The following is a 27,737-nucleotide window of genomic DNA, read 5'->3' as shown; positions in this document are numbered from 1 at the left end:
CACAAAGAGATTGTTTCTTGTTTCCTGAAGCTGGGCAGAAATCGCAATGAGTTTGTACTCAATTGTGTTAATAGTTTGACAAATTGGTTTGTTCTTTGCCTTACTAATATGCAATTGTGTTTCTGGTATTATTGTAATGTTTGTGAATGTTTAATGCTATTGTTCTTATGGTAAACTGCTTTAAACTCAGCATTGTTGCTGGAAAAGCGGAATACAAATATTAAATCAAAAGTAGGACCATAGACAGCTCACCGTGGAGCTGCACAAAGTCAGGCTGGGTATTGGGCACCCACATTTACTTCATCAATAAATTGGAGCTAGCTTAGTGCATTCCACACAGCAGTGTATTGTGAAATCTGTGTTGCTTCTGCAAGCAAGATTTGTTCAATGTCCACCTGATGTCCTCATCAAGATACTGTCAAACTACCACCACCTACTTCATAAGAACATAAGAACAGTCTGAAGATGTATTTTTGGAGATCTTCGCAATACTGTTGTACCTTGGATCTCAAATGTCTTGGCTCCTGAAGAAATCGGCTCCCAAATGATCGAAACCTGGAAGTGAGTGTTCCGGTTTTCGAACGATTTTTGGAAGCCGAACATCCAGCACAGCTTCTGTGGCTTCCGATTAGCTGCAGGACACTCTGATTGGAAGCTGCGCCTTGGTTTTCAAATGGTTCCGGTAGTCAAACGGACTCCTCGAACGCATTCTGTTCAAGAACCAAGGTACGACTGTATCTTTTTGCTTTAATAACCCTGAACCATTTCAGGTATCATCAGCAAACTTGGTGTGCCGCTAATCGCAGGCCTTAGTTGATGTAGGCAATAATCCAGTTAGGGCAATTTGAGAGAGACTGTTGGGGCTATAAACCTGGATTTAAGTATTCTAAATAAATAAGCAATCACTGACCTGAATGCTTCATCTAGCCAGTTCTCAATAGAACCCATACAATTACCGTATTTTTCGCACCATAGGACGCACTTTTTCCCCTCCAAAAATGAAGGGGAAATGTGTGTGCGTCCTATGGTGCGAATGCAGGCTTTCGCTGAAGCCTGGAGAGCGAGAGGCATCGGTGCGCACCGACCCCTCTCGCTCTCCAGGCTTCAGGAAGCTATCCGCAAGCCTTGCAAGCCCGGCGGGAGTTCCCGCGGGCTCACAAGGCTTGCGGGCAGCAGCCTGCAGCCCCGGCGAGTGTCCGCAAGCCTTGCGCGCCCGGCGGGAGGTCCCGCCGAGCGCGTGAGGCTTGGGGCGGCAGCCTGTCACCCGAAGCACGGGGAGCCCTCCAGAAGGCTCCCCGTGCTTCGGGCGAGTGTCTGCAAGCCTTGCGCGCCCGGCGGGAGGTCCCGACGGGCGCGCGAGGCTTGGGGCGGCAGCCTGTCACCCGAAGCACGGGGAGCCCTCCAGAAGGCTCCCCGTGCTTCGGGCGAGTGTCTGCAAGCCTTGCGCGCCCGGCGGGAGGTCCCGACGGGCGCGCGAGGCTTGGGGCGGCAGCCTGTCACCCGAAGCACGGGGAGCCCTCCAGAAGGCTCCCCGTGCTTCGGGCGAGTGTCTGCAAGCCTTGCGCGCCCGGCGGGAGGTCCCAACGGGCGCGCGAGGCTTGGGGCGGCAGCCTGTCACCCGAAGCACGGGGAGCCCTCCAGAAGGCTCCCCGTGCTTCGGGGGAGTGTCTGCAAGCCTTGCGCGCCCGGCGGGAGGTCCCAACGGGCGCGCGAGGCTTGGGGCGGCAGCCTGTCACCCGAAGCACGGGGAGCCCTCCAGAAGGCTCCCCGTGCTTCGGGGGAGTGTCTGCAAGCCTTGCGCGCCCGGCGGGAGGTCCCAACGGGCGCGCGAGGCTTGGGGCGGCAGCCTGTCACCCGAAGCACAGGGAGCCCTCCAGAAGGCTCCCCGTGCTTCGGGCGAGTGTCTGCAAGCCTTGCGCGCCCGGCGGGAGGTCCCGACGGGCGCGCGAGGCTTGGGGCGGCAGCCTGTCACCCGAAGCACGGGGAGCCCTCCAGAGGGCTCCCCGTGCTTCGGGCGAGTGTTCGCAAGGCTTGGGGCGGCAGCCGCGGCTGGGGGGGGAATAAATTTTTTTTTATTCATTCCGCCCCCCAAAAAATGAGGTGCGTCCTATGGGCCGGTGCGCCCTATAGAACGAAAAATACGGTAATCACCTCAACCCTGAATTACTGATCAGTGTTTAAAGACCACCAGCTGAGTATTAAAACAGCAACAGCAAAAAAGAAGCAAACTCTCAGCATCTTCCCCCTGCTATTCAATTTGGATGAGATCTCTCCCTTCCTCCAAGAATTTAAGGTTTAGAGCCATAATCAGCCTAGACCCCCATTAGTAAGGCCCCAGCAAAATTCCCTTTTAAGCCTCCAACCAACCAGGGAGGCCAAGTCTTGTTGGTCTCCTCACCACTGCCACCCAACATGAATTTCTTCTTCATTGATGTCTGGTCTTTGTCCAGCCATGGCACCAGCAGAGTGAATGAGGAAGAATGACTCATGCCAAATTCATCTAGTTTTATTACTGTCAAACTTTTCAAAACCTCCAGTGAACCTAAAACACCATATTGTTTCTTAGCAGACAAGCAGAAAGCCGGCACATAAGAAATGTACTTCCCTGCAGCTTATTCTCCTAGCAATATCCTCTTTCTCTTAGCTTTCTCACAAAACACTGTGATTCTTGTCCAGTTCCTGGAACACAAAAGCCATATAATGTTTACATGGCATAGATCTGAGCAGAAAGGAATGATAGGTTTAATTTCACAGGTTGCGGAGCACTCGCAACATTCAGATGCAGAAAGCTGAAAACTGCTCATCTTGCTGGAGAGGCTGAGCAAATAAAACATACCAGTAAACCTAGCTGCTGTAGCCTGAAATTTTTTTTTGTGTGTTTTATTTTTAAGATTCTCCTTAACTGCAAGATGTGTTTCCTGGACATTAACAGCAAAATTTAATTTTTGAACCATTATTTTTCACCCTGCAGACAAGCCAAAAAATACATTTTCTCATGTGTATCAAATTGCTCTATAAATTGGATCTTCTGTAGTTTGCATGTTGCACAAGGTACAGAGAGACCTGACTGGCCCTATCATTAGGCAGAGTGAAGTAGCCCCTTCAGGCGGCAAATGCTGAAGAGCGGTAGACAGCAGGGAGGTGCTGAAGGACAGCACTCTGTGTACCATGCGGCCTACTCTGTCCCTGCTAAACTCACCTTAAGGTAGCCTGCTGCCCTCAGTTACAGTGGACCATGCCATCCCATCACCGCTATTTGTTGGAAGCTTAGGTGCAACTCAGCTTGCTGAGAGGGGTTTGCATGGAGATTAGACAGATACGGTATGTGACCTCCAGATTCCCAGACTATCACTGTACCTTTATCTCTATGCCAACTTCTCTCTATCTCTTTGATGTTTTGACAGATACATCTTAGATTGCATCCTGCTTACAACTTTTTCCTCACACGTTCCCTGGACTTCAAGGCAAGAGGTTATCTTGGATCTATATCCTGAGAACACAGAGGGAACATGGCTTCTTTGTTTCTCCAACTAGATACTTAGCAGGGACTGTCGAATTCTGTAGGTACTTCCTTTACTAAACATTAACTTTCTTATTTTAAACCAAGTCTCAGTCTGAATGCCTTTCAGCTAAAGGTGTGCTCCAAGCAAGGATTCATTAACTAAAGTTAACTTCTCTGCTAACACTGCTGATGCCAAAAACTGGTCTAGTTGGCTTCTGTACATAGAATGGGGAGGGAACGCTGTATATTATTATATTATTTACAAAAACTACAGATAGACAACCTTTTTAAAAGAGGAATTCTCCCTTTTCTCTCATACATCTCACTAAGATAACGCCTAGTGCTGTAAATGTGCATGTCATTGAAAAATAAAGTATGCTGATTGCTTCAGAAGTATTTGTTTTACCCATGTGCCAAGGTAATCAACTGATCGATCACCTAAAGCTCCTGCAATTAATCAAGTAAGATTCTTTAAACAGGTGACAGTCCTATCTTTGATCATCACTATCTCATGCATTCAAGTCTACAAACTGGGGACCCACACACATGGATGAACTTGCCCTCCAGTTTCCCAAGGGCAAAGTAGAGACATTAACACTTCCTCGCTTTGCTGGAGTGTTGTGCAAATTAATTAGCTAACACCTTCCACAACACACACACATGCTCAGCATTTGAAGCAGGTAAAATGCCAGCTGAGTCTTACTGCATGTAGAGCCCTCAAGTTGCCAGACAGTAAGGAGGTGAAAGCTAACAGCACTATCTACAGGCATGCTGGTTTGTGCTGCCTCCACATCTGTCATCTTACCTTACGGTTCACAGCAAGAAATAATTCATTTTTTTCTGCTTGAGTTAACACATTACCATGTGCCAAGGTTACCTCAAAGGAGAGCTGGGAAGGCAAGTCGCAGCAAGTGGCAGTTATCTAGAGGTTCAGGACAAGAGAGAGATGCCTCCTTCAAAATGCTTTTGCATGAAGGTAATGTTTCACTGCCTCGAACATCTGCGTCTCGCTGTGACTCTATTCCTTACTGCTAGAGCACATACCCAAGAGCATGTCTTTTTTAAAAGGCATTTTTATTAAATTTTCCAAAGTACAGAAATGAGGGGGGGGGGGAGAGAGAGACAAAAATGAGATAGCCAAAGGTTAACCTGCAAAGCAAAACCACCCCTTATTTCTAAATTTGTCTGATCTGCCCACATGGTCATTTACAGTGGTACCTCAGGTTACATACGCTTCAGGTTACAGACTCTGCTAACCCAGAAATAGTGCTTCAGGTTAAGAACTTTGCTTCAGGATGAGAACAGAAATCGTGCTCCGGTGGTGGAACAGCAGCAGCAGCAGCAATAGCAGTAGCAGCAGGCCCCATTAGCTAAAGTGGTGCTTCAGGTTAAGAACAGTTTCAGGTTAAGCACGGACCTCCGGAACGAATTAAGTACTTAACCCGAGGTACCACTGTATACTGTTAGCAAGGGGAGAGAAATTTAACTCAGTTTGCATTAGAGGTGAGCCTATCTAACCTACACATTGAGAAAAAATGTGCAAAATTAAACACAGCCACCCTTGGGAATTTGTGTCTCAGAGCAGTTGTCCAGCCCAGTAATGTTTGCAAAGATGCATTCACTAGGGTAAAATGTGCAATAATGTAGGGCCAGTCCTAAACATTTTGCTGCTTGAGGCAAAACAAATAATGGTACCCCCTGCCTCCTCCTCCTCCATCACCACCTGAAGTGACTGCAGGCAGCCTGGGGAAGGAAAAGGGGAACCTGGGGGGGGGAGCAGGTGGCAGCAGCAGTGGCCCTGCTCTTCTTAGGCAATGGCCACATGCAACTAGTGCAGGAGGCAACGAGCAGCATGCTCCTTGGGAGCCTAGATCTGCTGTCCCTCCCGGCTGTCCCCAGCCCGCCACCTGAGACGACTGCCTCACCAAGGCTCATGGGCAGGTGGGCCCTGATAAAACGCAACATGGCAGAGAGAAATAACATGCAAAAATGCATGTTAGGGGAAGTTGTTTTTGCAAAAAAAAAAACTGTGTACGTTGGGCCAAACTGCATACAAAGGTATGTCCTTCCCTAGTTGGAAAACCAGCGGTTTTTATGTGGTATGGCTTTTCTTTAGCTCTGCCCTGTGCAGAAACAGCATCGGGATTCCTACATAGCAAACTGAATTTGAATAAAACAAAATGTATTGGGGGTTATTGGGTTTTACCGCTGAAGAGGATGAGATTTTGTTGTACGCTGCAGCATCTAGGCTCCGTGTCATGGCCTCCCAGCAGACTTGTGCTCCAAGGCCATTTTGGAAAAAGTCCCATCAGGGATGTCTGAAAGCCAAACTTGAGGTGACACCCATTCAAACTTTTCCACCCCAGTGAAAATGGCCAGTGTGAGCTCTGATCCAGACTGGAACTACAGCAGGAGGCAAAGGGTTAAAATTTCCTATCCATCATGATATGGATCTGGTTTAGGCTTCCCTGTGCTGGTTATTGGTTAACAAGCTGTGCAATGCCAGACATATCATCTAATTTAGCCCTAAGTAGAGTCTCCTTAATGGCTTGCAAACTTCTATATGTGCACAATTTCCTCCTGCAATATAAAGCTGCTAGACAGGTGAAAAAATTCAGCCCTAAACTTCTCAATACAACAAATGTAACATGAGATTTCGGGGACTGCAATCCTACTTACCTGGGAATTAGTCTCATTAAGTCAGGTGGGCTTGCTTCTGACTAAGCATATATAGTATTACACTAAACAAAAAAAATTTTTTTCCTTCCAGTAGCACCTTAAAGACCAACTAAGTTAGTTCTTGGTATGAGCTTTCGTGTGCATGCACACTTCTTCAGATACACTGAAACAGAAGTTGCCAGATCCTTCTATATAGTGAGAAGGTGGGGAGGGGTATTACTCAGAAGGGTGGTGGGAATGGGTGATTGGCAGATAGCTGTGATGATGCCAACTTTGCTGCCACATACACCCGGACAACACCATTACTGGCCCCAACAACATCACACATACCATCTCGGGACTATTTAATTGCTCATCGTCTAACATTGTATATGCCATCAAATGCCAACAGTGTCCCTCAGCTCTCTATATTGGACAAACAGGCCAAACCTTACGCCAAAGAATAAACGGACATAAATCGGACATCAAGAATCACAAGACAGAGAAACCAGTAGGAGAACACTTCAATCTCCCAGGACATTCTATACAAGATCTCAAAGTAGCTGTTTTACTACAAAGGAATTTCAGAAATAGACTGGAAAGAGAAGCTGCTGAATTGCAACTCATTACCAAACTTAAAACCATGGAGAGACCTGGTCTGAACAAAGACATTGGATTCTTATCTCATTATACATGACAAAGCCATTTTTCACCTTCTCACCCCTTGCTTTTTCCTGTAAGACCTATTGCAGTCGTTAAGAGTCGTCAACAGGCTCATCACAGCTATCTGCCAATCACCCATTCCCACCACCCTTCTGAGTAATACCCCTCCCCACCTTCTCACTATATAGAAGGATCTGGCAACTTCTGTTTCAGTGTATCTGAAGAAGTGTGCATGCACACGAAAGCTCATACCAAGAGCTAACTTAGTTGGTCTTTAAGGTGCTATTGGAAGGAAATTTTTTTTTTTTGTTTTGACTATGGCAGACCAACACGGCTACCTATCTGTAACTAGTATTACACTGTCAGTGTGCATTAGCAGTCCTTCTTAGAGTTTAAGATAAATTCTTCTTTCCATTTCTACAATTGGATTTTAGATCCTGATAACATGAATCAAGATGGTATCATTGCAATACTGATTGGATTTTTTAAAAATCAAAGAAGAAAGCACATTATTTCTTTAAGGACATTGCTTCCTTCCATTTCCTGTCAAGTAATTTAATATTTTCTCAGAAGATAAGCTTTGCCTATGGATACAAAGTCCCTTGTTAGATACCTCCACAATGCTATGGATGTAAGATTAAATCACAGTAGTATTAATCAAGAATATTTTCTTGCATAGAATAGCATAATTGCTAGAGCTCCGGATTTCACAGCTGACAAAATATCTGATTAGAACTGCTTCACTGGCAATCCTCAGGTACAGCTTAACTAACCTATTTTAAAGTCTCTAAAAATACACTCAATTATCTTCTTCTGGAAGTGTTTGTTAAAATGACCTTCCTCGTGGGATATAAGCAAATTATTTGCTTGAGCTACTGCAATGCCTTTTGTGTCTCTCATCTTCAAAACATTTTATTTCAGAATTGTCCCACTTCTTTCAGAGGTACTTCCCCCAATACTTTTCTCAGCAATACAAGACAGAAATAATATTGACTATAGTTTGTTAAGGGGTTGCTGGGAATTGTGACTCTGTGAAGGGTAAACTACACTACCCAGAATTCTTTGAGGTGGGAAATGTTCTTTCAGGACCTCCTCAGCCCTTGCAGCCCAGCTCAATGACAGAGATAATCCAAAGGAGCAATGTCCCCCATGTTTCAAAAGCCCAACTGGCTTCAGCAAGAAGTCAGACATTTAGTGTCTCCTGTCCCAAGCTGTGGAATGCTCTTCCATTTGAGTGACCTTCAGGTGTCTCTTGAAGACCTTTTTATATATACTGACAGGCCTACTCAGTTGTTGAATTTCCTTTCCTTTCCTTTTTGGATAAGCCGGTCATTTTTGTGATTATTTTGTAATTTTATGTTGTGCAGTGTCTTGATATGTTATTTGAATAGGTGGTATATAAATACTTTTATAAATAAGTCGCTTCACACTTTGCATCGCAGGACCAATCCAGAACCAGTGTTGTGTAGCTTGGGCTTGCCGATCAGGTCGGTGGATCAAATCCGTGTGATGGGGTGAGCTCCCGTTGCTCTGTCCCAGCTCCTGCCAACCTAGCAGTTCGAAAGCACACCAGTGCAAGTAGATAAATAGGTACCACTGTGGCGGGAAGGTAAATGGCGTTTCTGTGTGCTCTGGTTTCTGTCACAGTGTTCTGTTGTGCCAGGAGCAGTTTAGTCATGCTGGCCACATGACCCAGAAAGCTGTCTGTGGACAAATGCCGGCTCCCTCAGCCTGAAAGTGAGATGAGTGCAGCAACCCCATAGTCACCTTTGACTAGACTTAACAGCCCAGGAGTCCTTTACCTTTTTTCCTAGTGGTTAGAGTGCTGGACTAGGGCCTGGGACACAGAGTTCAAAGCCCCACTCAGCCAGGAAGCTTGCTAGGTGGTCTTGGGCCAGTCACTCACTCTCTGTCCAACCTACCTCACAGGGTTGTTATGAGGATAAAATGGGAGCAAGAGGAACCCCGTCCACCATCTTGAGCTCCTTGTAGGAGAGGTGGGATATGTCTGTCATCCATAGAAATAAGTCACCCCTGCATATTACCCACCATTACTTAAGGAACGGATGCGGTTTCAGTCATTATACGTAGAAAGACATACTTTCAAAACAGTACGACAGAAAGAACCCACTGTATTTTGGCGGACCTGGTTTGCACATCACAATACGCCATAAGTATGGCACAGAGGAAATATGTGGGTTCACAGAGAGGAGATTGCAGCTGCTTCACTCCGACGCAGTCATTTTGCTGTTGCGTCATGGTTAGCCAAGCCATGGTTTGGCTTAATGTCCTGGTTTTGTTTCTCTCCAGACTAATCAGGAGATCTAACCAGAATCTGGGCTATGATTTACAGTTTATGGTTTGTCTGGGAGAGCTAAACCATGAGCCCTGGTTCAGTCGACATGAGAAGCTATTGCTTAGCTCAGCATGTTGGAGCAGCAAAATGACTAGGGCTGAGCAAACTGGCTACATCTGGGGCTGCAGGCACAGTTGTGCTAAGCCATGGTTTGGCTTAGCATGGCATGTGAACCAGGTGTAATGGAAGCTTAAATGCAGTAAGAACTTTAAAGCAATTGTATGTAAAACCATAAAATGATGTCCCTGTTTTCATCGGAGAGATGTTGGAGGATATGGATTAGCGCCACAAAATGGAATTACTATTATTTGGCAAAATATACAATTCTAAATAAATATCCATAAGATGTATGGTTTCGGTGTTAAATGGCAAAAGATTTTTTCCACTTTCCTCCTATGATTCAAAGTCACATATATATTGAGAGGAGGGAAGTACTAGAGACTCAGAAACTCCTGGTTGCTGATTCTTTTGTCAGCCGCTCTGTAGCAATCTCAGCTTCCCCGGGCAAAAATCGCTATAATGAAATAAATGTCGCTTACCGGCTAGGAACAACGCAGCTTTAAAAATTAGATTTTTGTTTCCTGTTGGTATAATATACTTGTAACTGGTGAAGCGCACAGGGAGGAACATATTTAGTCACAGGGTTAGGGAGACTCCTAGTGGCTAAATGTAACCATTTTCAGCCATGCAGAAAATAAAATGCCCCACTTGCCAGGTTGGTTAATGGTACAGCGGGGTTGGGACATGGCAGACGAAAATTAGATGTCAGATATGATTGGATCTTTTCTGTAAAAGTCAGTTAGTGGAAGAAGTGGTGCTTATGGGGCAGAGGGAATGTGGTTAACTGTTTCACTTGTGCAGTTTTTAAAACGATGTATTCCAAAGCTGCAATCTTTGAAAAATATTTGCCCACCAGAAGGGGAAAAGGCATGTCGGGGGGTGGGGGTTCATCAGGAAAACAGAGCAGGGAGGAAAGGGTTAATCACCTCTTTTTTCTTCCCCACCCCCAAATTGTGGCCCTCCCAAAACTGCTTTATAGTTTATAGAAACTGGAGATCCAATCACTCTCCTTCAAACCAAAATAATACCTCTGATTTCAAATTCAAGCACAGTTGCTCTTAAATTGGCTGTTGCACTTTCAGAGCATACATCTCTTTGAAAGCGGTTTAAAAGGTGATGATTTAATGTTTTCGAGGAGCATGCATGCATTCTTCAATATTTTAAGAATATGTTGTCCAGTCCGGTCCAACTCACATTCTATTCTCCTCCTGCCCTTGCTCTTATGTTGTCCTTTACACCCAGAGTAGCTTTGTTACTAATAGGAAAGAGTTAGTTTGTGTCTGCCTGCTGAGCTTATGTTGTGTAAGCACTATGCAGAGTGCAATGATGTTGTACTGGAAACAATGAAACAGGAAGGAGAAGCCAATTAAAGTCCAGCCAAGGCTAGTGACCACTTGCTATCTACTTCTGGAGGCAGACACAAGACTCTGTACTTTTTTAAGCATAGAGAGGCATCAGACCCTCTTTTCCACTATGCCGGGCTATTCAGAGTTTTTCTTCAATGTGGATCATGGGTACCTTGAGGGCCTGGTCCGAGGCTTCAAATGTGGCATCTTGACGGCTTCTGACTATGTCAACTTAGCACAGTGCGAAACGCTGGAAGGTGAGTAGGAGTCAAACGAAATCTCAGTCTCGTGACATTTGAAAGTATCACAGCGGCCTCTGTAGCTCTGCTGGGAGGGGAATGGTATTTGATCAACTAACATTTGTTGAAATGTGTTTTTCTTTTTAAATGTTACTGAAACAAAACAAAAAATGGGATTGTCCTTCCAAAGGTCAACTGGAATTCATATTGGGATGAAGGCAGAAATCTTATATATACTGTACCTTAGGTCAACTGAAATGACATTGAGTTTGTTGGGAATGTGTAACGCTAGCATATCAATAAAGTATTAAAATACAGCTGCTGTTACCAATTGGACTATACAAATAAACCAATAATAATTTATACTTGTAGCCTAATTCATAGCCACGTTAAGTCAGAACTGAAATAAACAAGACTACTAATAATTTGTCTTAATGGCATTTTTGATGGATAGGTAGACGATTTTGTGCTGGAATCGTTCAGTGCCATCCTAGAAAACACTGAAGTCCCACACTAAACATATCTGCTGAGAAGTAAATCCCACTGTGTATCATGGACATCCCTGTCTGGTAAACACGTGTTTTGCATGCTTCCATAATTGGGCATTGCGTTCCATCGTTTCTTAACATTGCTACTTTTCAGTATTTTGCCTTCAGGAACAGAGAGAAATGCATGTAGTGAGGAGTACCACCCATATTAAAAAGGGGACTCTAATGCATCAATTCCATAAAATGCTCTCCTCCCTTGGGCTGATCTTTGTCAGAAATCACTCCTCAGCCCTGCCCAGATTTGGAGGATAAGCCCATCTGAGGCCATTTGAGTTTCCTTTGGCTCAGACCTCAAAGCAGGCCATATAGAAGGAATTGGGAAAAGGCTGCTGGCAGGCTGCACAGTTCTGCCTTTAACTTTATTTCTTCTGGGCTCTTTTTTATATAAAGTTTCTTCTGCCTTGCTTTTCTGAGACTCTCCCTAAATTCTTCCCAATCTGTTTGCCTGCTCCTCACTTTGTTTCCCCTTAGCTTCCTTCCTGCTTTAGCTATGCCACCCATGTCCTGGGTGGCAGGACTACTTGCTCCCAGCCTCTTGCTATGCAACAGCTTCTCATTGAGAAATGTTTGAAACACGGGGTGGGTGTTGTTGACGCTCGTTGGTTCTTGTGACTCTATGATCGCTTTCCCCAGCCTGGTGCCTGCTGATGTTCTCCTGTCAGTCCCAACCAGTTTAGCAAGTGGCTGGGAATGGTGGGAACTGGTGTCTAACTGGAGCTCACTGGGTTGGGGGAGGCTGTTACATGCTGGGTTTGTATCATTTGGTCTCTCATCACATTGTAACATGATCATGAGTGTTACACCTAACACTTCCCAAAGCTATATTACGGTGCAGTTTAATATGTGACCTGGTCCTGGTAATGGCAGAACAATCCAGTGGTGATTCAGACGAGCAAATCAGCTTTAAAAATGTGGCCACCGTTGCAGTTATTGCTAGTGAGCCAATGCAATCTGTGGAGGGCCATTTCTTCTTGTTACTAGTACCAGCCTCTGATGATGACACAGGTATGGGGCAAGACAACCTTTCTCTGCGGCAAATCCAGCAGTGAAGAGGGGGATAAGCTCTGACAAGAAGCTCATGAAGGCTAAGAGATAAATTAGGATGAAAGATACCAGCAACTAGGGATGGAGGGGAACGTCAATTCCGTTTGCATTTAAAAGCAAACCTACCTAATTTGCACTTTCTGGAACAATATGCCAGTGGTGTCCAAACTTTTTTCAAAGAGGGCCAGACTTGATGAAGTGAAGGGCCATGAGGACCAACTAAAGGGCCAACCACGGTTATTAACCTTTTTTTTTTAGGAAAAAAGAGTTGTTGAGCTTTTTTTAAGGGTTGAGGTTTTTTTAGGATTTTACCCCAGGAAATAAACTGCCACAGGGGCTGGATTAAACCGACCAGCGGGCCGAATTAGGCCCCCCAAACGGACTTTGGACATGCCTGCAATATGCTAACTAAAGCACAGCCAACCTTTGAAAATTGCACTTCTCTGAATTTTGCAATATCTTTTGCATATATTACCATAAAGCATTGCTTTCCAAACTGCGTGTCATGAAACATTAGTGTGTTGGCTGCAGCATGTAGGTGTGTCACATGACTGCTCCCCACGCTCCTCCCGAGGCTGAAAAGGGGTTAATTTAACCTCTGGTTTGCTAGTAAAACTGAGTTACTGTGTTGCGAAATGATGCTTGTCTAAAAAGTGTGTCACCAACATGAACAGTGGGAAAGGTCTGTGGTAAAGTATGCATAGATTAGTGAAAATAACATACAGAAATGCATGATATAAGGTAACAGCTCCCCAACTTCTTTTCACCCACTATTCGCTATGAAAATTTCTGAGGGTCTTGGTGGACCATTTAACAATTTTCCTGTTGCCTGTTGTAGCAATTGTGATGCGCTCTGCTAAATGCCGTATGAATTTTAATTGAACTTTTATTGGTTCTTTTATTTCTTATATTGTGATTTATTGTATTACTGTTTGAATTCCATAGAATTCAAATTGTAAGTGTTCTTCACAGACCACCTGAATGAAACTCATGGACCATTGTTGGTCTGTGGACCTTAGTTTTGGAAACCCTGTATTAGGGGAAATTGCTCTGTAAAATGCATATATTAGGCAAAATTCCACACAAATACACTGGTGAATTTTCATGAGGACTTTAAAAAAATTGCAAATGAATGTTGAAATGTCTAGAACTAAACTTAACAGTGGAACAATGAAAAACGTACAGAAACGAAAAACGACATATTTGGCTATCTTGACGCAAGGTCACTGACCTTGAGAGCCAAGCAGGCATTTTAACCTGAATCTCTCAGCAGTCCAAGTTTCTTTGCAAACTACAAATTACATTCCGTTTCTGGTGCAAACAAGCTCACACATACTGAAGTAAAATGAACATGTGTGGAGGTCATTACAGATATTCAGTGTGCATTGATTTCTCTGCATTTGTGAGGACAAGTTATGGTGTGTGAATCACCTCCGAGTCATCTGTCCTCTGTGGCTACAGTTTCATCCATGCCCTTTTTCTGCATGGAAAAGAGTAATGAGACAGCAGAATGCTGGGTGCCTTGGGTTATTTGACTCCATCCCTTTGTTGCTTGCAAGGGTTTCATCCGCACAATGTTTTACCAACAGAGCCTTGTTTTTAAATTCTGCAGCACTTTGTTTAACATGCAACCCTTCATTAGCTTTTACTGGCAGGCTTCAGTCTAAGGCAGAAAAAACAGAAGCTGCACAGGTACATGCTGATGTGAACTTGTATAATTAGTTAAACCGAGCGCACAGAAGCTCCAAAAGCATTTAAATGATCCAAAGCTCAGAGTCTGTCCTTGTGTGCAACTTCTAAAGGGAGTTTGTTATGGAGAGATGCTTTGGTATCAGATACTCTGATCTATCTTTTCCTCTTTGCCAAATTTCCATTCCCAGATTTTGTACAGGGAAATCATTGTACATTTTGCAGTAGGAACTAGCAGACGATGACCCAATTCACACAGTCAGTTGAAGTGGTTTTTTTCTTTTTTAAAAAAAATAATCAGGTGACTAGTAAAATCACACACAATGAGTCACATTGCATCATCCTTCAGAATTCCTGGTGGAGAAGGGGACTCAGTTTCATTGGTGGGTGGTGACTATTGACATTCTGCAACAGTGAAGCTCTTTGCTTTGCTTCCTCCCATAGAGGGGAGAACGTAAATAGATCTGGATAGGGACACAACTGGGGCTGGGGCTAATTTTTTTCCTTACTGAAACAGATAAAATACAAAGCTTGCATGAGATTATAATAGTTTCATCCATTGATGTGCATTGCATTTATGTCATGAGACCTTTATGTGTATTCACTTCTCCCAGTGAGTGCCAATAAAACCCAATACGTATAATATACTTAAGACATATACTAAACTTATTACATATATACTGTTGCATGTCACCCTAATCTCCAAGCAGTGTGAAATTCCAGGGGTTCCAGGTGCTTACCTAGGATTTCTGTTTCCTTTTGGAAATTAGGCACAGTGGAGATATGTACAGTGGTACCCCGCAAGACGAACGCCTCGGAAGACGAAAAACTCGCTAGACGAAGGAGTTTTTCGTTTTCTTAGCCGCTTCACATGACGCATTTCCCTATGGGCTTGCTTCGCTAAACGAAGCTTGCCCCGCAAGCTCCGGGGATAGCGGGGAAGCGCAGCGCATCTTCCCCGCTGTCCCCGGAACTCTTTTGAAGCAAGGGGCGGCGAGGAGAAGATCGCTTCTCCCCGTTGCCAGCCCCGCAATCTCCGGGGACAGAGGGGAAGGCGCGCGCGCCTTCCCCTCTCTCCCCAGACCCCTTTTGAACCAAGGGGCGGCAACGGGGAGAAGCGATTCTCCCCGCTGCCCCTTCCCTTGCTTTAAAACAGGTCTGGGGACAGAGGGGAAGGCGCGCGCGCCTTCCCCTCTGTCCCCGGAGATTGTGGGGCAGGCAACGGGGAGAAGCAATCTTCTCCCCGCTGCCCCTTGCTTTAAAACAGGTCCGGGGACAGAGGGGAAGGTGCGCGGCGCTTCCCCTCTGTCCCCGGACGGTCTCCATAGGAACGCATTGATTGATTTTCAATGCATTCCTATGGGAAACCGTGCTTCGCAAGACGAAAAACTCGCAAGAAGAAAAAACTTGCGGAACGAATTAATTTCGTCTTGCGAGGCACCATTGTAGTGTCTTTATGCTATATGGCTTACTTACACATATATACAACCTAAGCATACGATGGAGTGGTCCACAGTATTAACACCCCAAAAGGGTCTTGTTTCTCCAATAGCTACCACCTTGGATTCAAGCCAGAATCAGCCATGGCCTTTTATCTGCCTTTCCAGCCTGCAGCTTCCTCCTCTATGTCACATCACAGCAAACTCTGTCTTCAAACTCCATCTGCATCCTACTAGCTACCTGAGAGCTGGAGCAGGGGTCTTACCCATTTGTCATCTGACACAGGGAAGTTTTCTATTTTCAGCTCCTCCTCCTCCTCCTCCTCCTCCTCCTTCTTCTTCATATCCACCCATCTGGTTGGGTTTCCCCAGCCACTCTGGGCGGCTCCCAAAAGAATATAAAAAACACAGTAAAACATCAAACATTAAAAACTTCCCTAAACAGGGCTGCCTTTAGATGTCTTCTAAATGTCAGATACCATATTTTTCTGTGTATAAGACTATATTTTCCCCAAAATATTTAAAGTTTAAAATTGGGGGTCATCTTAGACACAGAATGTTTAAAATATTTATTTCTTAATTTTGGGCTCAAAAATAGGGGTCGTTTTATACATGGGGGCGCCTTATAGATGAAAAAACATGGTGTAGTTGTTTATTTCTTTGACATCCGGTGGGAGGGTGTTCTACAGAGTGGGTGCCACTACCAAGAAGGCCCTCTGCCTGGTTCCCTGTAAACTGGCTTCTCTCAGTGAGGGAAACGCCAGAAGGCCCTTGGTGCTGAACCTCAGTGTCCAGGTTGAACGATGGGGGTGGAGACGTTCCTTCAGATATACTGGACCGAGGCCGTTTAGGGATTTAAAGGTCAGCACCAACACTTTGAATTGTGCTCGGAAACGTACTGGGAGCCAGTAGGTTTTAGGTTTTACCTTGCTATGCTTCATTATGCTTCTTTGTTTTTAAATTGTATTTCTATGTTGTGTGAGTTAATTTTGTTCACATTTATGTACCCGGACTGGGAACATTTTGATGAAGGGTGATAGTGGCGCAGCAATAAAACTGCTAGCACAGTTGCAAAGCTAAGCAGGATCTGGTATGGTTTCAAACTGGATGAGGGACTGTGTGTTGAGATTCCTGCATGGCAAGCAACTGGACTAGGTGACCCTTGCAGTCCCTTCCAGCTCTATGATTCTATGAAGTACATTTTAAATAAAGACATGATCAAGTTTTATCATTATTATAGAGGCTTTAGGGCAGTTTGCTCTCTGGTTTTTGTGTCTGGGAGCTGGACTAATGTGCTGCATCAGAACTAGGCCTTCCTATGTGACTGTAGTACCTGCTCGACCTGTACAACTGCAAACAAAAACAAGGACCCAGATGCACTTGGCCTCTGATGCTTTCACCTTGAAACAACCCTGTAAAAGTTGTTATGAGATTCCTACCGCTCAGAGACTAGAGAGTGAAAGAGTAGCCCAAAAAAAGAGAAAAGGAAGAGATTCCCATCACACAGCAATCTTGGACTTCTATGTGCAATGTCTGAATCTGTATGTCGCACTCAGTGCAAACTGCGATTTACAAGTCAGCTTCCAACCCTGATTTCAGATCCTGGCTTGTCAGCTCCACAGTGAGTATGGTTTGGGGTGGGTTCAGACCTTAAAGCAAACCATGGGATTGTGCTACATCTGAACCCAGCCACCAGGTGTAGAAAAGGAAACGAAAGAGAAGTATGATTTAAAAATGAAAAGTGATACTGTCTCTTTAACCTCCTTGGTTTCTTTGTAGAAAACAAATCTTTTCCAATTCTATTCCAGACCTGAAGTTACAATTGCAAACCACAGACTACGGAAACTTCTTAGCCAACGAAACAGGCTCTCTCACGGTTTCTATCATCGACGACAAACTAAAGGCCAAACTATTGGCAGAATTTCACTATTTCAGAAATCATGCCTTCGAGCCACTTTCCACATTCCTAAACTATATTACGTAAGTAAAATTAGTAATTTCATGATGTGAGCAACTAATAAACAATGACTAAAGGCCCATAAAGTCAGAGTATTGAAAGCCAGTGTGGTCTAGTCGTTAGAGTGTCAGACTAGGACCTGGGAGACCAGGATTTGAATCCGCACTCAGCCAGGAAGCTCACTGGGTGACTTTGGGCCAGTCACTGCCTCTTGGCCTGCCCTACCGCACAGGGTTGTTAAGGGGATTAAATGAGGAGAGTTAGAACCATGTACACCACCTTGAACTTCTTGGAGAAATAGGTGGGATATAAATGTGGTAATAAATCAATTCTAGTCTCATGCATATGTTTTTTAGTCCATTTTAATGGAATAGTTATGTACAAACTTACTGGATTTTCTGGGTACCATGACGTATTGCAACCTGAATTAGTTTCCATTGGGAATAAACTTTGCAAGGTCACTTTGTTCAAGCCCCATTGAAATAAATGAGTGTTACACAGAAGCAATGTTTGGTGGATTGTTCTCTGAAGTGTGCATCTTATGCTAAGCAGAATGGCCTAGACTCTGTTCAGTAATGGCAGCTTAATCAGAAAACTTACAGTACAATCTGATTACTCAGGAGTAAGCTCTGTGCATCCCCAGTAATACATTTAGGATGGACTTCAATAAGTAGATCCAAGGCCTACTTATGTAGTCATTGTATTCATTAGCAATGCTTCTTCTGGCCTGCAGTAAATTCTTATGGCAGATGCCCAGACGTTTATCTTTTAATTCATTTTGGCAGCATTGTAATATTAAATTTCCCAACTCCCTTTGAAGCAAGGTTTATTTTTTTACTTGGCAACCTAATTAACATTGATTTCTTAACATCAGGCTGTTTGGGTGGATTTTGTGATTGAATTCATTAAGTCTTCCTAGTTGTTTAAAAGTCTATGCAAGGAATGGTAGCCTGCAGCCATGGTGCGTGAGCTATGATGCTGCCAGTGGACCACCCTCCTGGTCCTGTGATTTTCAAGCAATAAAAGGCAAGAATCCCTCTAAATTTCCTCTGTCAAGTTTGGGCTGTGGTTGTGACTTTCTGGTAGAAGTCAGTGCCATGTTTTCTTACATGTCCATCTCACCAGAGGCTTCCTGTCTGACATTATAGCAGCCTTCCATAACCCAGTGCCCTTCATATGTCCAAGACTACAACCCCCATCATTCCTGACCATTGTCCACGCTGGCTGGGATTTATGGGAGTTGTAGTCTGGAATGTGCCATGTTCAGGAAGCCTGGGTTAAAGGCATGCATCGGGAGGCAGGATCAGGTGTGACTGATCTTCATGTGCTCATTCATAATAAGCTTTGATGAGACCCCACGTGTACGAATGTATGTGCATGGTTTATTTCCACACTATCAAACAGGACTCTACTTAAATTGGCAATCGGCCACAACACATTTGGAAAATAAACCCATTTCCTGATAAAAAGTGGCTCTGGGCATTAAATTCTAAGTTATTGATTTTTGCATTTGATTGCAGTGATTCTGTGCAAGCCTGGTTAGATTAGGGACTGTCTAATGTAGCGTTCTGTTTACAAGAATTCCTTGTTGCCACATTGCCACAGCTGATAAAGAGTGATCACACCTTATCTGCAGAGCCCTGGCTATTTTAACCTTTATATTTGCAAAATGTGGCTTGGTGTTTGGCTTTTTTAAAGCACTTTTCTCCCTGAGGAAGAACATAGTATTTTGATGAATGTTGTTTTCTCTCACTAGGTACAGCTATATGATTGACAACGTGATCCTGCTCATTACTGGCACACTGCGTCAGCGGCCCTTGGAAGAGCTGGTTCCCAAGTGCCATCCGTTGGGCAATTTTGAGCAAATGGAAGCTGTCAGCATTGCTCCAAACCCTGCAGAGTTATTCAATGCTATTTTGGTGGATACACCCTTAGGTATGACTGTTCACAATTTTGTGTGTGTGTGTGGACCTTCAGATGAGATTGTTTTCTATCATGGCAGCACTTGCTCTCTGCATCTAATCTGCAGTACTTGTGGCCCATTAAAATGAGGACATCCAGTTGTCTTAGGGAAAGACCACAGAAATGGCCGGATTTTTGCCCTGCATGAAGAAGGTCCCAAATTCAATTCCTGGCATCTCTAGGTAGGGCTGGAAATATCCCCAATCTGAAACCCTCCTCTGATCCTCTGAAGAGCTCAGAGGGGTTCTCAGGCTGCTTTGCACTTAGGCACTACTGACAGCTACTCTTAGCTTCAGAAGCTGAAGCTTTGCTGCTGGTCCTTCTCCGTCCCTAGAGGCTTGGGAGACCAGCAGCAAAGCTGGGCAGCAGAACGGGGGTGACGATCCTGGGGGGGGGGTGATGCCTGAGGCAGCTACCTCACCTTGCCTCTTGGGTGGGTCGGCTCTGCCCTGTAGGAAAGCTTTAGAGAGCTGTCAAAATAAGTAAAAATTCATTGCATGAATGCGACCAGGCACTCTCGGTGATTTTTCTCTCCAATATTCTTAAAAGAAATAAATCAGCATTTAGAATCAAAATTATAACAAAACAAAAAAATAAATGTATCAGAGTGGGTGATGTAATATATATACCGAGTGTAGAATAGCATTCCCATAGAGCATCTATTTATTTTTATTAGTTATTAAATTTGTTAGTCGCTTTATCTAGGCAACCGAAAGCAACACTGACTGCTAGGTCAGAGAGTAGACCAAAATTTATGCTAGCATTTCCTACCAGACACCTGGTGGAGATTTGGATTAGCAACCCCATTACCTTCAAAGCAGAATCCTACTGCAAAGCTGTATTATACATACACCACATCAGGAATGTTGAAAACATTTACTTCCTCTCCTTCCTTCTATATTATTTTTTGTAGCACAGTAGAAAGTCAGTCACTGAGCATAAAAAAAATTGTTAAAACCGATAAGTGGGCTTCTTATGCTTCTCTACAGCTTGCCTTTATAATTTAAACCTGTCTGCTTTTCAGCTGATTTCTTTCAAGACTGCATATCTGAAAACGATCTGGATGAAATGAACATTGAAATCATGCGCAACAAACTGTATAAGGTAAATGCTTTCAGCGCCAGCTGTGAAAAAGTAAAGCAAGGGGATAGGTACAATGTATAGCCATGAAAATAAACAGTCTTGAGAACTTTGGAGAATAGGTGGGATTTAAATAGCGTACTCTCAATAAATGGGGGGAAATTAACCCTGATATTGATATAATGCTCACTGCACCCTCTGTCGTTCCCTGAAATGAATTTGCATGCTACAGGAAACGGCAAAAGCAAATTTGCAAGTGACAAGAGAGCCAACTTCCAGTTCTTGGCACTTCCTATAAAATGCCAAGCCACCCTAATTTGAGAGCAGGATGTAACATATAGAATGTGTGGAATTTGGACAAGTTCAACTCTAAGGGTAATTTGGAGGGAGCAGGAAGAGCAAGTGTTTTCTGCTTCCTGGAATCTGCGTTTCTCTGTCACGAATGAAGCTTTCACATTTCCCCTTGTGATCAGATCTCCAAGCAGCCATTGTTTCTGGAGGGGTAGCCATAATAGTCTCTTGCAGAAAAAAGAACAAAGAGTCTTATGGAACCTTAAAGACTTTTCACACCATTGTGGCATAAGCTTCCATGAACTATTTTCCACTTCAACAGCTGCGCGAAATGTTCTCTTGACTTACAGGTGTATAGTGTATATAAACAGACGGGTGCCTCGGGGGAATGGTAAACGTTGAGCTACTATATATTAGGCAGGATGGAGTTCAAGGAAACCTGCTTTCTAGTAAATGTGCATGGGAATTCGCCTTTGTGCCATTACATGAACACTGACAACCTACTGTAGTAGTGTATGTGCAAATCAGCTAACTGCACTTATTTAGTAAAGGCTAAGGTCCTCTAGGCTTTCCTACTGCAATGAACAGTGATGACAATGTTCATATTTACTTGTGCATTCTAAATAAATAAAAACATTGCTTCTGCTAAATGTTATTGCCAACAGTCCAGTTCCTCTCCTACCAAAGGGGATTACTATTGCAGCAACACATCGTTAGTAGGAGAAAACTAACCTGTCTCACACCTGTTAGTTTTTACATGTTTTGTACTTCCCATAATGGCTAGTTGAACATAATAAGTAAGGGAAATGGCTGGCTGACTGCTCCAGTCATGACTGTCAGTAATTTGGAGAAGGTTTGAATATAATGTTACTTTTTTCCTGTCTCATTCTTTAGTCTTACCTCGAAGCGTTCTATACATTCTGCAAAAACCAAGGTGGCACTACGGCAGATATAATGTGCCCACTCTTAGAGGTAAGGAAAACATTATGGCTAGGAATGAATCAGTCATTCTTTAGCCCATGCTCCTTGTGTATGCATACATTTTTCAGTCAATTTGTCCTGTTTCTGCATTGAGCTACATTTGTTTTCTTTCCAAAATTCACCTGCGAATGCTTCTATACCTTGTCATGTTACAAGGTGATTCAAGAGCTGCCTTTAAAGTTTTCCAGTCTGCCCCCTGCCGACAGGGAAAAGCTGCTAGTTTCTAAGAAACTACAAAGCCTGACTGCCACCATAACCAATACACACATTTCTGATATTACAATATCAAAAAAACACACAAGCTATTAGTCTACAATATCTCGATAGTTAAAAATAAATGAATAGGGCAAAAGAAAAATATCAAAATACTAGATGATCCATTACGCATTTCACCAAAACGTACATAACCATTATTTTTCTATTTGTGAATCACTTCCTATAAAACATCTGAAAGCAATTTTAAAGCATCATCAATGAAGACACATATAAGAACAATTATATCAATTTCATACTATTCATAACAATATTTCATTGTTCCTAGTTGATAACAACATTTCAAAACAGCTTGAAAGCAGAAAACGAAAAGCTCATATATTTCAGCAGTTCAAGAAATACTCAATGCAGATCATGGGAGAATCAGTCAGCAGGCTGTATCAATCCCACTGTTCACATGGGCAGGTCCACGCCATACATTTAAAGTGCATTCAACGCACATTTAAAGCACATAGCTTCCCCAAAGCATCATGGGAACTGTAGTTTATTAAGGTGGTTGGAAACTGTACTTCTGTGATGGGAAAACTATGGTTCCCAGGATTCCTTAGGAGAGACTTGTGCTTTAAGTGTGCATTGAATGTGCTTTAGACTTCAAACAGACCTACATGCATATATGGTATACTGTATATATCTGTTGACGACTGGGGCCTTTGTATACAATTATGATAATTTGGGGAGCAAATCTAACAAATTAAACCAGAAAGTAATATTGCAGCTTTGATGCTTTTGATCCTGCTTCAAACATCCTGCCAGCCACATTAAAAAATGGCTTCCCTTTCAATTAATTTGCTGCACATTAATTCTGGGCCAAAATACTGTAGTTTGTTCTCACTACATCTGCAACCTCATGGTTGTTTTATCCCCTTTCACATCAAATCACCCCTTGTGATTCCACGGTGTCCCACAATTTCCACAGACTTACGAGGAGAGCAATTTGGGGTAAGGAGGATGAGAGAAGGCTCCCATCACCAGCAAACCCCTCCTGCGCTCCATAGTAGATGTCTACAAAATATTTTTTAAAGGCTGAAAGCTGTCGTTTGTTTTTGTCTTATGCAGTTTGAAGCAGACAGGCGCGCCTTCATCATCACCATTAATTCATTTGGCACTGAATTAAGCAAAGAAGACAGACAGAAGCTGTATCCAACGTGTGGGAAACTGTATCCAGAAGGCTTAGATATGCTTGCCAAAACAGAAGATTATGAGCAAGTGAAGGGCGTGGCAGACTACTATGCTGTATGTAAATACTAAATAGCTCCTAACAAAAGCTTACTGTGTCTACAACATTCCATGGCATGTACCACCAAAGAAAGGGCATTAAGTACTTGTTCAGCCAGATTCTAAACAAAGTGAAGAGTGCTGATTCTCAGCGCCCCTCACTAAGGGAAATACATGGGGCAATTGCCAAGGGAGGAGACCATCGTCTTTGTCATAGGCGCCAACTCCTAAGGGCCCAGGTCCCTTCGGGGGTCCCCCATAAAATACTTTAGGGGGCCAGACCCCCAAAGTTGATGGGCATTGCTGCCTTTCATTTTTTTCCATGTTTGGATGTCATTTCTCAACAAGCCCTGTAAACAAACTTGTGAAAGGGTTCCTGGATGGCAAGGAAGCTAGGATTGGGTGAAAAACTAGGTGCCTAGAAACTTAAGCTTGGGGAGAGATGGGTTCAAGCCCCTTTTTAGCTTTAAGAATTCAGAGTAGCCCTGGAGCAGTCAACCCTGTAGATCTGTTTTGGGGATAAAAAGTGGGGCGAGGGGGGGAATAAACCTTCACCAGCACTTGGTACCTTCATTACTAGGATCTGGGGCAGGGCTTATCTGCCCCCTCCCAATATTTTATTCAAGTTGGCATCCCTGGCCTCCATCTTGTCCAGTTCTGAATGGGTCTGAATGGGTCTTGATTGGTTGCGATGAAGTCTCATTGCCCCAGCAGATGGACTGTCCACTATTCACAGCATCGCTGGTGGCAGAGGTGAGTGGGGTCCAACCAGTTGCCAGGATTAGGGTAGCCTGGTGGGGGGGGGGCTCCTGTACCTTAAATTGTGTAGGAAGTCAGTGCAGCTAATCATTAAAGGTGCAATAGTTCCCAGACCATGCTAGCCAGAGCCCAGCTCTTAGATGAGGGTGTGTACTGCCAAAGAGACCCGGTGAAACCTTTATAGTTGGGACCAATTGATTTATGAAGGTTAATTGCACAATGCTTGAGAAGCTTTAGTGTAGTGTCAGTCACTCAAGAAAAATGAATCTGTGTGCTTTCGAAAACTCATTTTAATCAGGAGATTGCATTTTCTGTAATTTACTGCCTACACATTCTTTAAACTCATAGCCTAACATGATGCAATAAGGATGCAATGGCAGGCAATCCCATGCCAGGTTTCAACAAATACATTAAATAGGGATGGTTTCTGTTTCACTGTGTGTGGGTGACTGGGAGGTGTGAACAGCCCTTGAAAAATTTCAAGGCTGTGTCGTCTTGTGGTTATGGTACCTAGCAAAAGTCTTCAGAACACAAACATTTCTATGTACTGTATTTTTCGCTCTATAAGATGCACCAGACCACAAGACGCACCTAGTTTTTGGAGGAGGAAAACAAGAACAAAAATATTCTGAATCTCAGAAGCCAGAACAGAAGAGGGATCACTGTGCAGTGAAAGCAGCAATCCCTCTTGCTGTTCTGGCTTCTGGGATAGCTGTACAGCCTGCATTCGCTCCATAAGACACACACAAATTTCCCCTTACTTTTTAGGAGGGAAAAAGTGAGTCTTATAGAACAAAAAATACGGTATATGAATCTGCCCTTTGGTAAGTCCATGAGGTTTAGCTGCACCACTCTGGCAGCAGCTGTCTAGGTTTTGAGGCAGGAATATTTTCCAGCCCCACCTGGAGCTGTCATGGCCTGAACCTGGGACCTTCTGCATGCAAAGGATGTGCTCTGTCACTGAACTTTGACCCCTATAAAGTCACTTTCAGGCAGTGTATGAGTGAGGGGAGTAAGAAATACCCTTGAAACTCACTGGCCATACATTCTAGAGTTGTGTACCTAAGGAACCTATTTACAAAAAAGAGATTAATTTTAAATACACAGAAACATCACATGTAAGCGAAATAAAACCAGTGATGGTTTTTTTGTACTTTCAGCAATACAGGGCTTGCTTTGAATGCGTAGGAAGTGGTACAGGAGGAGAAAAAACGTTAGAAGATGCTTTTTTTGAACATGAGGTAAGATGCTCTTTCTCTGGTTCAAACCTTTATCTTTGCTACATTTGTTTTTCTTCGACTTGCTCAGAGTCAACTGTGACAGAAAGTGGTGATGGACTTGCAGGAGGTGACATTGCTCACTCTGAATAAACAGCCAGTATCTTCCTAAAGCAGGAAGAGGGAATATGTAGCCCTCCAGATATTGCTGGACACCCATCATCCCTGACCATTGACCATACTAGCTGGGGCTAATGGGAGTCCACTAAAATCTAGAGGGCCACAGGTTCCCCATCCCTGTCCTTCAGTATTATGAAGCCGCAAAGTGCTAAAAATGACTACCACCTTTTGGAGAAGCGAACTCAAAAGAAAAAAATGCCCACAGAGCCATTTGTAAGTAATAGAGACATATGGTCAAATTCCATTCAAAGCAGCTCTGAATCTTCCAGCGCTGCAGCCATTAGAGAAACATTAATTTCCGTGTCCTAACCTATTCCTTTAATGTTCCTGCGGCCTGTTAAATTGTCACAAAAACCCAAAGATAGCTGCACTTTGACCCAGCTCCTACTGAGAAAAGTACTTGTAGAAGAAAAGGTTTGTAAAACTCTTTAGAATGCTTGAGAATGAAAGATGTAACGTACAAGTAACTGATTATTTCCCCTCGCTAATAAAATATTTCTTTCTTGCACTCTTTTCTCCAGGTCAAAATGAATGTGCTGGCATTCAACAACCAGTTCCATTTTGGGGTCTTCTATGCCTATGTAAAGCTGAAGGAACAAGAAAGCAGAAACATTGTATGGATTGCTGAATGTATTTCCCAGAGACACAGAACAAAAATTAACAACTACATCCCTATTCTCTAAGCTAGACTTTAGTGGTGTGTTTTAATGGTACATCTATTTAATCTACTGGGTTCTTTACTAAATTACTCATCATATTCCAAAAAGGGGGGTTAATTTGCACATTATAGCCACCAATAACATTTTATAATTATGATTAGCCAATTTTATGTTTGGGGCACTTCCATTTCCTCCTGCCCTCCCCAATCTTTTCCAGAGGTTCTGTCAGTAGATCATCAGTAGACCGATGACTGCAGAGTTTTCTGCAGGAATAGTGGAGGGCTCTGCAGCAAATATGCCTTTCTGACCCTTCTAGCCAGTGGATCTCAGGGTTATGACTGCTCTGGAAAATGTAAAATCTCCCTTCCTATCTGATTCCTTTAATTATCACTGCCAACAGCTGGTGCTTTTTCTTTTTCTTTAAAAGCATGCACCTAAAATGCAAATTGCATTTCACTTCACTTCTGGTTGGGCCCCAAGAAATGTAAAGTATAGAGAAAGAAAAGCATTACTTTAAAGCATTAGCATTTCATTAAAGAATACTTCTCATGTATCACATGCATGGTTAGATTTAAATGGCAAGACTCCTATAATACCACTTAAGAATCATAAAGGCCGACAAGAAATTAAAGGAACAGAAGCAGCTCTACTACCTAGCAATTAAAAACATGTTGCGAAGGCAGAAGAGGGAACTCCCTTGGGCTGTTTTGGTGGGAAATAGACCCGTTGTTGTTTTTAAAAATGCAATAAATGGGTTAAATAAAAATATACCGTAATTGTTTTCCAGAAATTCACTGCGAATTTATAGCCGCCATTCAGCTAAGAGTCATCAAATAAAGTTTGTCATGACATGTGATGATATATGATGAGATGTAAGAATGTTACAGAATTGCTTATCTTGCTGTCCTGCTGAAATAAAATCTATTTCCTGGCCTATGCATGTATACAATTTCTAGTTTGCTTTACCGGAAGGACAGAAGGAAGGGGAGCAAGGTGTCTGCTCTTAACATCTTCCATGCTGTTTTGCTAAGCAAACGTAAAGGATTTTCTTTAATTACATTCTTCTCATAAGGAGTAAATGAATGGGCTTGAGAAAAGCAACAAACAAAATTACCTGTATGAAAAACTCAAATCCATATTATCTGAATAAACCAGCGTTGCGCCTGCAAACATTCTGTAGTGCAGGGTCCTCTAAAATCTGTAGGCCCTCTAAAATCTGTAGATATTATTGGACTCCAACTTTCATATGCCCTAGCGAGCATTACCTATGGTCAGGGATGAAGAGTGGTATAGTCCAATGACACAAAGAAGGCCACGTTATGGCGTCGAGGTAGTGCCATCAGTTTACATATATCAAAATTATGAGCCAGGATAGAACTCTTAGAAAGCAAATGAGATTTTGGAATGCTTGCAGGAGATTAAATCTGTTAGAATGACCTTGCCAGAACTGACCAATGTCTGTCTGGCTCATCATTCTTTTTTGCTCACAGCAGCCAATCAGATGCTTCTGCAAGCTCACAAGCCATTCATGAAGATGAGGAGCCTCTCTTGTGTTTGCCCTCAGAATCTGACATTCAAAGGTATATTGTCTTTGTATCTGGCAACAGCTTTTCCCATCC

The 27,737-nt window shown here is 43.4% G+C and overlaps 1 protein-coding gene across 2 annotated transcripts; it reads left to right on the top strand.

Moving 5' to 3' along the window:
- Positions 1-4,316: 4,316 nt before the first annotated feature.
- On the top strand, positions 4,317-26,774 carry ATP6V0D2 (ATPase H+ transporting V0 subunit d2). Of its 2 annotated transcripts, none has more exons than XM_053395733.1 (8): positions 4,317-4,478; positions 17,353-17,524; positions 19,258-19,436; positions 20,488-20,567; positions 21,729-21,806; positions 23,145-23,321; positions 25,223-25,303; positions 25,981-26,774. In XM_053395733.1, the coding sequence occupies exons 1-8, from the start codon at positions 4,463-4,465 to the stop codon at positions 26,140-26,142; spliced, it is 945 nt and encodes a 314-aa protein (XP_053251708.1). In that variant the 5' UTR covers positions 4,317-4,462; the 3' UTR covers positions 26,143-26,774. The 2 variants fall into 2 exon arrangements, with proteins under 2 accessions (XP_053251708.1, XP_053251707.1); XM_053395732.1 differs by lacking the exon at positions 4,317-4,478 and adding an exon at positions 10,173-10,842.
- The last annotated feature ends 963 nt before the right edge of the window (positions 26,775-27,737 follow it).

Source organism: Podarcis raffonei, chromosome 7 (genome assembly GCF_027172205.1).
Source record: "Podarcis raffonei isolate rPodRaf1 chromosome 7, rPodRaf1.pri, whole genome shotgun sequence".
Taxonomy (NCBI): domain Eukaryota; kingdom Metazoa; phylum Chordata; class Lepidosauria; order Squamata; family Lacertidae; genus Podarcis; species Podarcis raffonei.
This window is presented reverse-complemented; position numbering and strand designations above follow the sequence as displayed.